This window comes from Diospyros lotus, chromosome 2, assembly GCF_014633365.1.
Source record: "Diospyros lotus cultivar Yz01 chromosome 2, ASM1463336v1, whole genome shotgun sequence".
Lineage (NCBI taxonomy): Eukaryota > Viridiplantae > Streptophyta > Magnoliopsida > Ericales > Ebenaceae > Diospyros > Diospyros lotus.
The window spans coordinates 6,093,119-6,105,453 of NC_068339.1; the positions used below are offsets into that span (position 1 = coordinate 6,093,119).

A 12,335-nucleotide genomic window follows, 5' to 3' on the forward strand; every position below is an offset into this window, starting at 1 on the left:
ATATGATTCATAAAGGATCTAATAGTTAAAAAAGTATGGATCATCGAAAGAAAAACATCATTCCTTTGAAAATTATAGGGAGAGCCAAAACCCTATTTAGGCTTTTAAACAAGATTAAAGTTAAAGAAGAATAAAAACTTACATCCCAAAGAAAAAGAAAAAGATATGGAACTTGTAAATTTTCAAGAAAAGGATAAAGAACTTACAAATAGAGTTAAAGAACTTGTAAATGAAAGGAAATAAAGAAATAAGAACTTGCATATGAAAATAAAAAGAGAAGCAAGAACTTGCATATATATATGAAAGAAAAAAGGGAAATATATAAGAACTTGCCTCAATATTGGAAAAGAAGATTGAGAATTTAATTGTTGTTTAAGCTCACTTTAACTATTCTTCATTTCTTCCAATATCCTTTAATCCTTCTTAAGGCTCAATTGCAAATCTCCCATCAATTCCAATCTCTCCCATGGGCTTCCCCAAAAATTCAAATCTCCTTCCAATCTCCCCATTTAGGGAATTTAACTCAAGGTGGTATAAGTATTATAATTTTCACCTAATTTTTTTATTTACTTAATTGCCCACCTAATTTTCTTTTAATTATTTATTCTCCCACTTAATTTTTTTTATTTACTTAATTTCTTACCTCATATCCTTTTAACTAAATGGGGGCCTCAGCAGTGAAGGAGAAAAGAATTGGAAGTTGTTGAAGCTTTAGGCATATGAAGATTTGCATCATGCACCATCATTAGCAAGACAAAATGAATTAGACCTAAAGAGAAGAAAGTAAAAGGAAAATATGATAGGTTAAGCTATTGTTGCAGTTGAAGAATGTACCAAAAGAATTGACATGCGATTGGTGGCAAAGAAGAGTCGATCGACAAAATGACACAAGCTTCACCAAAAAACCTAAACTTGGGGAACACTAGGGAGAGAAGCTCTCTAGGGTTCCTTTTTGTGTTAAAAGTATTTCCCTTTTCAACATAGGGGAATTAGTAAACCTATAGAATTTTGTACAAAATTTGCATTTGTAAACCATTAACCATATTTAAAAAAATATATATAACATTTTTACACACCTAATATTTTAAACCCCCATACTTATCCATGTGAGAAACTTCTTCTCCATTTTTTGCATTCTTTTTAAGTGTTGAGATAACTCCTCAAATTCTATTTCATTTGTGACTGTTTTTATCTCATTAGTTTAGATTAGAGAAAATGTGAGGATAAATGGAGGAAATATCTCTTACTTAATTGCCTACCTAATCTCCTTTTAATTAATTAATTATTCTCCTATCTAATATTTTCTATTTACTTAATTTTCTACCTAATCTCCTTTTAATTAATTATTTTCTCACTTAATAGGTTATTCTTTCATTTAGCCCACTTACTTAGTCTGATCTTTTCACACTTACTCTTATCTTTTTTCATTTAAGCTACTAATTCTAAACCCATTATTATGGACTTCATGAGCTTACATAGGTGTATGAGATTATTATAATATTTGTTAAACTTATTGATAACTTAATGTGTATCATATGAATATATATATATATTATATTCTAGCTATGCATGACCTCCAAAATTATCTTTGCTTTTCTTGCTTTAAATTATTACTCTATTATTTTATTATTTTTTTTATATATATATTACTTGACACACATCAATTATTATAATATTTTATCCACTATAAACACTTGATGGCACTTTAGACCTCGAAAATTTCACAACTTCCAATCACTTCCCCATCCGAAAATATAATAAATTTAATGTCATTATTAAATTCCTCAAACTCACAGTTAACCAATAAATTGTAAGTAAATTTGTTTAAATACAAAATTAATTTATTTTTCAAAATATCGGGATGTTACAATCTTCTTCGTTCCTAGCATCCAACGACAACAATAAGAAACAATGACAAAGTGGTTGAGGACAGAGGATGACACAATCTATAGATCTAGGAAGAAGACCCTTTGCCATTCCTATTCTATCACTCAATAGCAAACAAGCAATAGGGATGGATTGTAGCCACGATGGTAAGGTGCATAGAAACAATGGAGGCGACAAGTTACAAATCTGGCAAAGTAAGATGACGATCTTCTACAAGTTTTGTGGGTTTGGTGTGATTTTTAGAAGAGGACTCCAAATTCAAAAGAGAAGAAAAGAGAATAGGAGAAAAGAAAAAGAGGATCGGAACGAGGTATTTTGGAGTTTGGATTGCAAGTTTATATAGAGCTCAGAATGATTTTAGCTTTCCTTTAACACAATTTTATAAAGAATAAGAAAATCGTTCTTCATAGAGAAAACACCCAGAAAAATATATATATGGTTGAAAAAATAATTACAAGAAAAAAGGCAACGATAAAATGCCTTCAACAGCGAGATACAAGCAATTAAGATTGCTCTAATATCAATATTAGACATAGACAACAAAAAAATATAATGTTTACATGCCTTTAATAGTTTCAAGATTAGAATTGTATTATGAGTTTCTGAACGTTCCAAAATAACATCTATATATATATTATAACAAAACAGCCGTCAAAATTTTTCCCGCCCATTTTCAATTACTATTTTAATATTTTACTATATTTTTAAATTTTTTTTGCTTACCCAAAATAGAATTTTTATAGGTCATTAATTAAATCTAGATTTGTGAAAAACGTGTAGTTCTTGGAACACGTAAATGATTTTTTTTATGGTTGAATAATATTTAGAGAATGTGTAAATATACTGGTATATGAAGAGACAAGATCTAATCTATATTATTAATTTTTAAATATTAACATAAAATTTTAATTGAAATAAATTACAGAAAAATGAGACTTTTTTAAATCGAGAGAAATCTTGAGATATCAGGTAATATTGCCAAATACTGACTGTCAAGTAAATTTTTTATTTTATATATAGTTTAATTAATTTTAATTTATTTTTTTATAATTTTAAATGTTATAATTTTATATATAACTTAAATGTTATAATTTTATTTTTTAACTTTATTTTTTTTTATTACTTTCTTAAAAATGTGACATGTCTTAAATTTGATAATTGATCACTAGAGGGAATATGTAAAATCATGTATATGAATAATCAATTTTAAAATTTTGATTATTATTATTTATATAATTAATTGATTATTTAAATTATTTTTATTTTATATATAATTTAATTATTTTAAATTTATTTTTTTATAATTTTAAATGTTATAATTTTATATGTAACTTAAATGTTATAATTTTATTTTTTAACTTTATTTTTGTTTGTTGTTTTCTTAAAAATGTAACATGTCTTAAATGTGGTAATTGATTGCTAGGAGAAATATGTAAAGTCATGTATGTATAATTAATTTTGAAAATTTGATTATTATCATTTATATAATTAATTAATTATTTAAATTATCTTTATTTTATGTAGTTTAATTAATTTAAAATTATTTTTTATAATTTTAAATGTTATAATTTTATATATAACTTAAATATTATAATTTTATTTTTTAACTTTATTTTTTTTGTTGCTTTTTTAAAAATTTGATCTATCTTAAATGTAGTAATTGATTGTCAGGAGAAATATGTAAAGTCATACATGGATAATCAGTTTTTAAAATTTGATTATTATTATTTATATAATTAATTGATTATTTAAATTATTCTTATTTTATATATAGTTTAATTATTTTAAATTTATTTTTTTATATTTTTAAATGTTATAATTTTATATATAGCTTAAATATTATAATTTTATTTTTTAACTTTATTTTTATTTGTTGTTTTCTTAAAAATGTATCATGTCTTAAATGTGGTAATTAATTGTTAGGAAAAATATGTAAAGTCATGTATGTATAATTAATTTTGAAAATTTAATTATTAGCATTTATATAATTAATTAATTATTTAAATTATCTTTATTTTATGTAGTTTAATTAATTTAAATTTATTTTCTTATAATTTTAAATGTTATAATTTTATATAAAACTTAAATACTATAATTTTATTTTTTAATTTTATTTTTTTTGTAGCTTCTTAAAAATTTGATCTGTCTTAAATATAGTAATTGATTGTCAGGAAAAGTATGTAAAGTCATATATGGATAATCAGTTTTTAAAATTTGATTATTATCATTTATATAATTAATTGATTATTTAAATTATTCTTATTTTATATATAGTTTAATTATTTTAAATTTATTTTTTTATATTTTTAAATATTATAATTTTATAGATAGCTTAAATGTTATAATTTTATTTTTTTAAATTTATTTTTATTTGTTGTTTTCTTAAAAATGTGACATGTCTTAAATGTAATAATTAATTGTTAAGAGAAATATGTAAAGTCATGTATGTATAATTAATTTTGAAAATTTGATTATTATCATTTATATAATTAATTAATTATTTAAATTATCTTTATTTTATGTAGTTTAATTAATTTAAATTTATTATCTTATAATTTTATATGTTATAATTTTATATATAACTTAAATATTATAATTTTATTTTTTAACATTATTTTTTTATTGCTTTTTTAAAAATTTGATCTGTCTTAAATATAGTAATTGATTGTCACGAGAAATATACAAAGTCATATATGGATAATTAATTTTAAAATTTTGATTATTATTATTATTTATATAATTAATTAATAATTTAAATTATTCTTATTTTATATATAGTTTAATTAATTTAAATTTATTTTTTATATTTTTAAATATTATAATTATATATATAATTTAAATATTATAATTTTACTTTTTAATTTTATTTTTTTTATTACTTTCTTAAAATTTGACCTGTCTTAAATGTGGTAATTGATTGTCAGGAGAAACATGTAAAGTCATGAATAATCAATTTTGAAATTTTGATTATTACCATTTATAATTAATTGATTATTTAAATTATTTTTATTTTATATATAGTTTAATTAATTTAAATTTATTTTCTTATATTCTAAATATAACTTAAATGTTATAATTTTTTTTTTTACTTTTTTAAAAATTTGACCTATCTTAAATGTGGTAATTAATTATTAGGAGAAATATATAAAATTATGTATGGATAATTAATTTTAAAAATTTGATTATTATTATTTTTATAATTAATTGATTATTTAAATTATATTTATTTTAGATACAATTTAATTAATTTAAATTTATTTTTTATAATTTTAAATGTCATAATTTTATTTTTCAACTTAATTGATTATTGTCATTTATTTAATTCTTTTTTTTTCCCATTGATCTATTTCGAAGATGTGCTATATGTTGGACTTGGGGAAATTAAATACAAATTAAATTTGTGTTTTGAAAATTATGTTAAGTAAGATTTGGATTGTGTGGCAAAGAAAAAAATGAAAATTTAATGGTGACATGTGATTTGATAAATTGAGAGAAATAGGAGAATTTGAAGGAAGAAAAAATAATAAAAGAAAACAAATATCTCTCTCTTCATTTCCGTTCAACACTTTTATTTCATCTTTTCTCCTTTCTCAATTCTTCTTTACTTTTATTTAGTAAATTTTAACCGTATTTTTTTATCCAGTTTGGTCTTCTGGTGTAACATAGCACCACTATTCTGTCAAGTGAGTGATATGAATGCAACTAGGAAAAATTAGGCCTTGAGGATTCATGTGATACGTACATATGAGACAAATACACATGAAAATTTAAAAAAAAAAACGTCTACCCTTGAATGCATATTTTAGAATAAAGATGTTGGTTATCGTTTATTCTTTTTTCCTGTTATCATGTAATTTTTGTACTTTTTTTACGCATTGCTTATTGTATTATATATTAATTTAGGTTTATTTTTTACATAATTTCGAGATAGAATTATGTGCTTTTTATTTTTCGTCTACCCTTGAATGTATATAAAGAAATCTTTCAAAATTTGTAATCCTTTTGTTATATTCTCATGATTGTAACACGATTATTTTGTTTATTTTTTACTTTTTTATTGTGATTTTCATTTATTATAACTACTAAATTATACAACTTTCGCTTTAACGATTTTTTTTTTTTACAATATCCATGCATCGCATGGGTGATCCACTAGTCTATATATATATTATAACAAAACAGCCGTCAAAATTTTTCCTGCCCATTTCCAGTTACTATTTAGATATTTTATTATATTTTTTAATTTTTTTTGCTTACCCGAAATGGAATTTTTATAAGTCATTAATTAAGTCTAAATTTGTGAAAATCGTGTAGTTCTTGGAACACGTAAATATATTTTTTTATTGTTAAATAGTGTTTGAAGAATGTGTAAGTATGCTGATATATGAAGAGACAAAATTTAATTCATATTATTAATTTTTAAATATTAACATAAAATTTTAATTGAAATAAATTACAGAAAAATGAGATTTTTTTAAATCGGGAGAACTCTTGAGATATCAGGTAATACCGTTGAATACCGAATGCCAAGTAAATTTTTTATTTTAATTTAATTATATATATAGTTTAATTAATTTAAATTTATTTTTTTATAATTTTAAATGTTATAATTTTATATATAACTTAAATATTATAATTTCATTTTTTAACTTTATTTTTTTTATTACTTTCTTAAAAATGTGACATGTCTTAAATGTGATAATTGATTGCTAGAGGGAATATGTAAAGTCATGTATGGATAATTAATTTTAAAATTTTGATTATTATTATTTATATAATTAATTGATTATTTAAATTATATTTATTTTATATATAGTTTAATTATTTTAAATTTATTTTTTTATAATTTTAAATGTTATAATTTTATATATAACTTAAATGTTATAATTTTATTTTTTAACTTTATTTTTATTTGTTGTTTTCTTAAAAATGTGGCATGTCTTAAATGTGGTAATTGATTGTTAGGAGAAATATGTAAAGTAATGTATGTATAATTAATTTTAAAAATTTGATTATTATCATTTATATAATTAATTAATTATTTAAATTATCTTTATTTTATATAGTTTAATTAATTTAAATTTATTTTCTTATAATTTTAAATGTTATAATTTTATATATAACTTAAATAATATAATTTTATTTTTTAACTTTATTTTTTTTGTTATTTTCTTAAAAATTTGATCTGTCTTAAATGTGGTAATTAATTGTCAGGAGAAATATGTAAAATCATATATGGATAATCAATTTTAAAAATTTGATTATTATTATTTATATAATTAATTGATTATTTAAATTATTCTTATTTTATATATAGTTTAATTAATTTAAATTTATTTTATATATTTTTAAATATTATAATTTTATATATAATTTTAATATTATAATTTACTTTTTAACTTTATATTTTTTATTACTTTCTTAAAATTTGATCTGTCTTAAATGTGGTAATTGATTGTAGGAGAAACATGTAAAGTCATGGATAATTAATTTTGAAAATTTGACTATTACCATTTATATAATTAATTGATTATTTAAATTATCTTTATTTTATATATAATTTAATTAATTTAAATTTATTTTCTTATAATTTTAAATATAACTTAAATGTTATAATTTTATTTTTTAACTTTTTTGTTTTTACTTCTTTCAAAATTTGACCTATCTTAAATATGGTAATTAATTATTAGGAAAAATATATAAAGTCATGTATGGATAATCAATTTTGAAAATTTGATTATTATTATTTATATAATTAATTGATTATTTAAATTATTTTTATTTTACATACAATTTAATTAATTTAAATTTATTTTTTATAATTTTAAATGTCATAATTTTATTTTTCAACTTAATTGTTTATTGTCATTTATTTAATTCTCCTTTTTCCCATTGGTCTACTCCGAAGATGTGCTATATGTTGGACTTGGAGAAATTAAATACAAATTAAATTTGTGTTTTAAAAATTATGTTAAGTAAGATTCAGATTGTGTGGCAAAGCGTGGGAAAAAAAGGGAAACTTAATGGTGACATGTGATTTGATAAATTGAGAGAAATTAGAGAATTTGAAGGAAGAAAAATTAATAAAAGAAAACAAATATTTGTCTCTTCTTCCTCTTCATTCCCGTTCAACACTTCCATTTCCTCTCTTCTCCTTTCTCAATTATTCTTCTTAAATTTTCTCTTATTCTTTATTTTTATTTAATAAATTTTAACTGTTTTTTTTTATCCAGTTTGGTCTTTTGATGTAACATAGTACCACTATTATGTCAAGTGAGTGATATGAATGCAACTAGGAAAAATTAGGCCTTGAGAGTTCGTGTGGTACACACATATGAGACAAATACATGTGAAAATTAAAAATAAAAACGTCTACCATTGAATACATATTTTAGAATAAAGAGATTGATTATCGTTTATTCTTTTTTTTTTTCCTGTTATCGTGTAATTTTTGTATTTTTTTACGCATTGCTTATTGTATTACATGTTAATTTAGGTTTATTTTTTACATGGTTTCGAGATAGAGTTATGTGTTTTTTATTGTTCGTCTACCCTTGAATGTATATAAGGAAATCTTTTAAAATTTGTAATTCTTTTGTTGTATTCTCATGATTGTAACATAATTATTTTATTTAATTTTTACTTTTTTATTATAATTTTTATTTATTGTAACTACTAAATTATACAATTTTCGCTTTAACGATTTTTTTTTTTTACAATATCCATGCATCGCATGGGTTATCCACTAGTATCTTCAATACTAGCTCAGAGTGTATGATTATTACTAGAACACAATCACTAATACGTGCTGATAGTATAAACTCCACTCCAACTCTTGGATAGTAAATGGAGAGATAAACTACTTCTCTTTTCAACCGTGTCTAAATCTATAGCTAGGAAGAGGTATTTATTTATAAGTAGTTGGTGGTATAACTTTCTTACTTATCCTAAATAAGTGAGGAAATAAATATTATTTCTCAGACAAATCACATCGATCTCATGGTTATACTATAACTTGACAAAACGAGAAGACAAATTATATTCTTGATAATTAAAATGAGAAAACTTACATCTCTCAATTATCTTAAATAAAAGAGATGATCAAATAATTTATTTATTATCTATTTATCTCGTATATATAAATATAAGATAATCATCACTTATAAATAATCAACCTACCTCGTGGACAATTATATTGCATCCATACGTGGAAGTTATTGCTTTGCTGACTTTTACTGTCTAATTAATTTCATATCTTGCACGATCGAGTCAATTTCAAAATCAGCAAATAAGAAGCAAGCAAATCGTTTGTCGTGATAATGTTGCTAAAATGAATTCAAATCCATTGACATTCTGATACTTAAAACAAAATATATAGCAATTCAAGACCTTACAAAATCTTTTAGCTACGATCGCATAAAAAAAAAAGTTGTTAAGAGGTCATTTCACAAATTTCCGGGTCATATATAAAAGATAATACTTTATTTTGACACAATAACAATCACAAGTATTAAGTATTTATGTTTTTTTAATAATGTAAAATTATAATCTAATTGAAATTAGTCGTAAATATACATTATATATACAACTGTGATTAATATTGATTGCGGTGTTAGATTTATTTATATAATTACAATTTATTAAAGATAATTATTAAGGAGCTGTTGAGATTTGAGAAATCCTACAATTAAAATAAGATGGTTTTTTTACTTTCTCCTTAATTACAGGAAGACAATAATATTCAGAGGGCATCAAAAAGTCAAGAACTGTTTGTTGCTGTCATAATATATTAGGAGGGTGTTTGGCTAAGCGGTTTGGCAACACTAATTAGCTATAGCGGTTTGTCATAATGTATAAGGTACTTATGTAACATTTTTTTCTTTTAATTGTTTGGCAAAAGTTATTTAATTTAAACGCTAGTATAATAGCATTTAAAAAAAGTTTGTGCCCCTAGCTTTTGCAAAAAATACTATTGCCTTGATCGATTAATTTACTATTTTGTTCTTAAATATTTTTAATATTTATACTATTTGTCCCTTTCTTCTCTCAAGCTTCTGTCATTATCGCAACTGTTGTCGTCGCCCTTTCTCCAGATCTGTCGTCACCATTGTCTAGTTGGGCCGCCATCGAGTTGGTGGGTCGCACTCGTCAGCCGTCGCCCCCATCGCTAGCTGCCCCCATTTGCTTTAACTTCTTGTCTGTCGTCAACCGTCCATCACCCCATCGACTGCCGTCCCTACCCTCATCTCCTCCGAGCTTCCCTTTTTCACTACGTGTATGTATGTATGTATATATATATATGTATAACAACAATAAATATATATATACATATAATAATATTGTATTAATATATTTTTAATATAAATGTATAATTTATTAACATTTAATGTTAAAATTTTACATAATTTAATACCATATCTATTTTGGTCTTTTTGTCAAATTTTAATAGTTTATCAATTTTTTCAAACTAAATACAAGTATTAATTGATAACTTAAAATCATATTTATCTAAACATATTATCAACTTAAAATACTACCTAACTTTTAACTTAAAAGTTAAATAAGCTTAAAAGCTATGGAAAAAAAAAGGGTAAGCCAAACACCCCCTATATCAAGCTTTGCTTTAGGTTGCTTTTGCGTGTGGTTGGCTTCTTTATGCTCAACACTAATACTTGGCAGTATATAAGGAGACTATATGTTTCATTCTTGTTGCACGTTGAGGTTGAGCTAATTGTGTGGGGTTTTAATTTGGGAAAATATGGTGGTGAGAGTTGAAGTGATTTCTAGGGAGATGATTAAACCATCATCTGCCACTTCCCATCAGCTCAGAAACCTCAAGCTTTCGTTGTTAGACCAAATTGCACCGCCGATCTATGTTCCTATGATTCTTTTCTACCAAACTGATCAGTCGGGCCACGAAATCATGGATCCTGCCCGAAAATCTGAGTTGCTCAGGCAATCTTTATCGGATACATTAACTCAATTTTACCCTTTAGCTGGAAGGATCGAAGGCAATGTTTTCAACGACTGTGACGACGCTGGAGCCGAGTATGTTGAAGCTCGGGTCCATGCTCCCTTGTCACAAGTCATCACAAATGTCAATATGGAAGATCTTGAACGATGCCTTCCAATTAAACCTTATGGTGTTGATGCTGGTGTGAGCAAAGAATTCTTGCTAGCCATCCAAACCAACTTCTTCGATTGCGGTGGGATGGCAATCGCTGTGTGCATCTCACACAAGATTGCAGATGGATCCTCGTTGGTTTCCTTCCTCAATGCCTGGGCGGGTAAAGCTCGTGGCAATGGCACAATTATGCAGCCAAATTTTGATTTGGCAACTCATTTCCCTCCCAGAAATCACCTTTCTGGGTTTGCTCCAACTACAGGAATCACCAAGGAGAAGCTAGTGACAAGAAGATTTGTGTTTGATAAAACAGTGCTGGAAAAACTCAAAGCAACTGTGTCAAATGCCTTAGGAGGATCCGAAGCAGTAAAGGATCCAACTAGGGTTGAAGCAGTCTCAGCCTTTATATGGAAGCATATGATGGAGGCGGCCAAGGCCAATAATACCAAAATGTATGTTGCTGTTCATGCAGTGAACTTGAGGCCTAGAATGATCCCCCCCCAGCCTGCAGAGACCTCCTTTGGGAACCTCTGGCGTCTAGCAACTGCAGCATCACCGCCGGGCGGGGAAAGAACTTCCATTCATCTAGCTAGCCTACTAAGGGAAGCAATAAAGAAAATTAACAATGATTTTGTGGAAGAGTTGATCAGAGACGGAAATGGCTGTTTAGAGTATCTTAAGAAGGTAGGAGAACAACTCTCTAAGGGAGATGTTGAGATCTGCAATTTCAGCAGTTGGTGTAGATTTCCGGTTTATGAAGTGGACTATGGTTGGGGAAGGCCTGTTTGGGCAGCTACTACGACCTTGCCATTCAAGAACGTGGTGATTTTGATGAGCACAAGGTGTGGGGATGGAGTTGAAGCGTGGGTTAACTTGCTTGCCGAGGACATGGCTGCGCTTCAATGTGATGACCAGTTCCTTTCTCTTTTTACCACTAATTATTAATATCATGGCTTCAAGTTTCGGACAGATCGAGGAAGACCCTTGAACTTGTTCTTGGGCCAATGAAATTTCCATTTGTTTGCAATGCATGCATTCCTTTACTTTCATTGTGTGCGCTCACCTATCTTTGTTGCTTGTTTAACGGTATAAATAAAAGTTGAATGCTTGATCAACAAGTTATCTAGACTGACTAGTCTATATTTATTTTTGCTTGGAGGAAGACTAAGAACGGCACAAGGCCGATCCCTACCAACAGGAAATGTGAAACTCGGATCCAAACAAGCACAAGCAGGGGATGAGGGCAGTGTCCTACCCCTGCAGCCAGACAAAACCTAGACTAATGCATATGCAATCTTACAAGTTACAACATAAAAGAAAATGG

General features: G+C 25.3%; 1 protein-coding gene across 1 annotated transcript; it reads left to right on the forward strand.

Annotated features, from left to right (window-relative positions):
* The first annotated feature begins 10,629 nt into the window (after positions 1–10,629).
* Positions 10,630–12,026, forward strand: LOC127794279 (stemmadenine O-acetyltransferase-like). The gene has a single exon (XM_052325259.1). It carries the CDS (start codon positions 10,646–10,648, stop codon positions 11,954–11,956), a length of 1,311 nt encoding a protein of 436 aa, XP_052181219.1. The 5' UTR covers positions 10,630–10,645; the 3' UTR covers positions 11,957–12,026.
* Positions 12,027–12,335: the final 309 nt, after the last annotated feature.

Excerpts from the sequence above, each read along its gene's own strand:
- LOC127794279 (XM_052325259.1), top strand. The coding sequence starts at position 10,646 with ATGGTGGTGAGAGTTGAAGTGATTTCTAGGGAGATGATTAAACCATCA.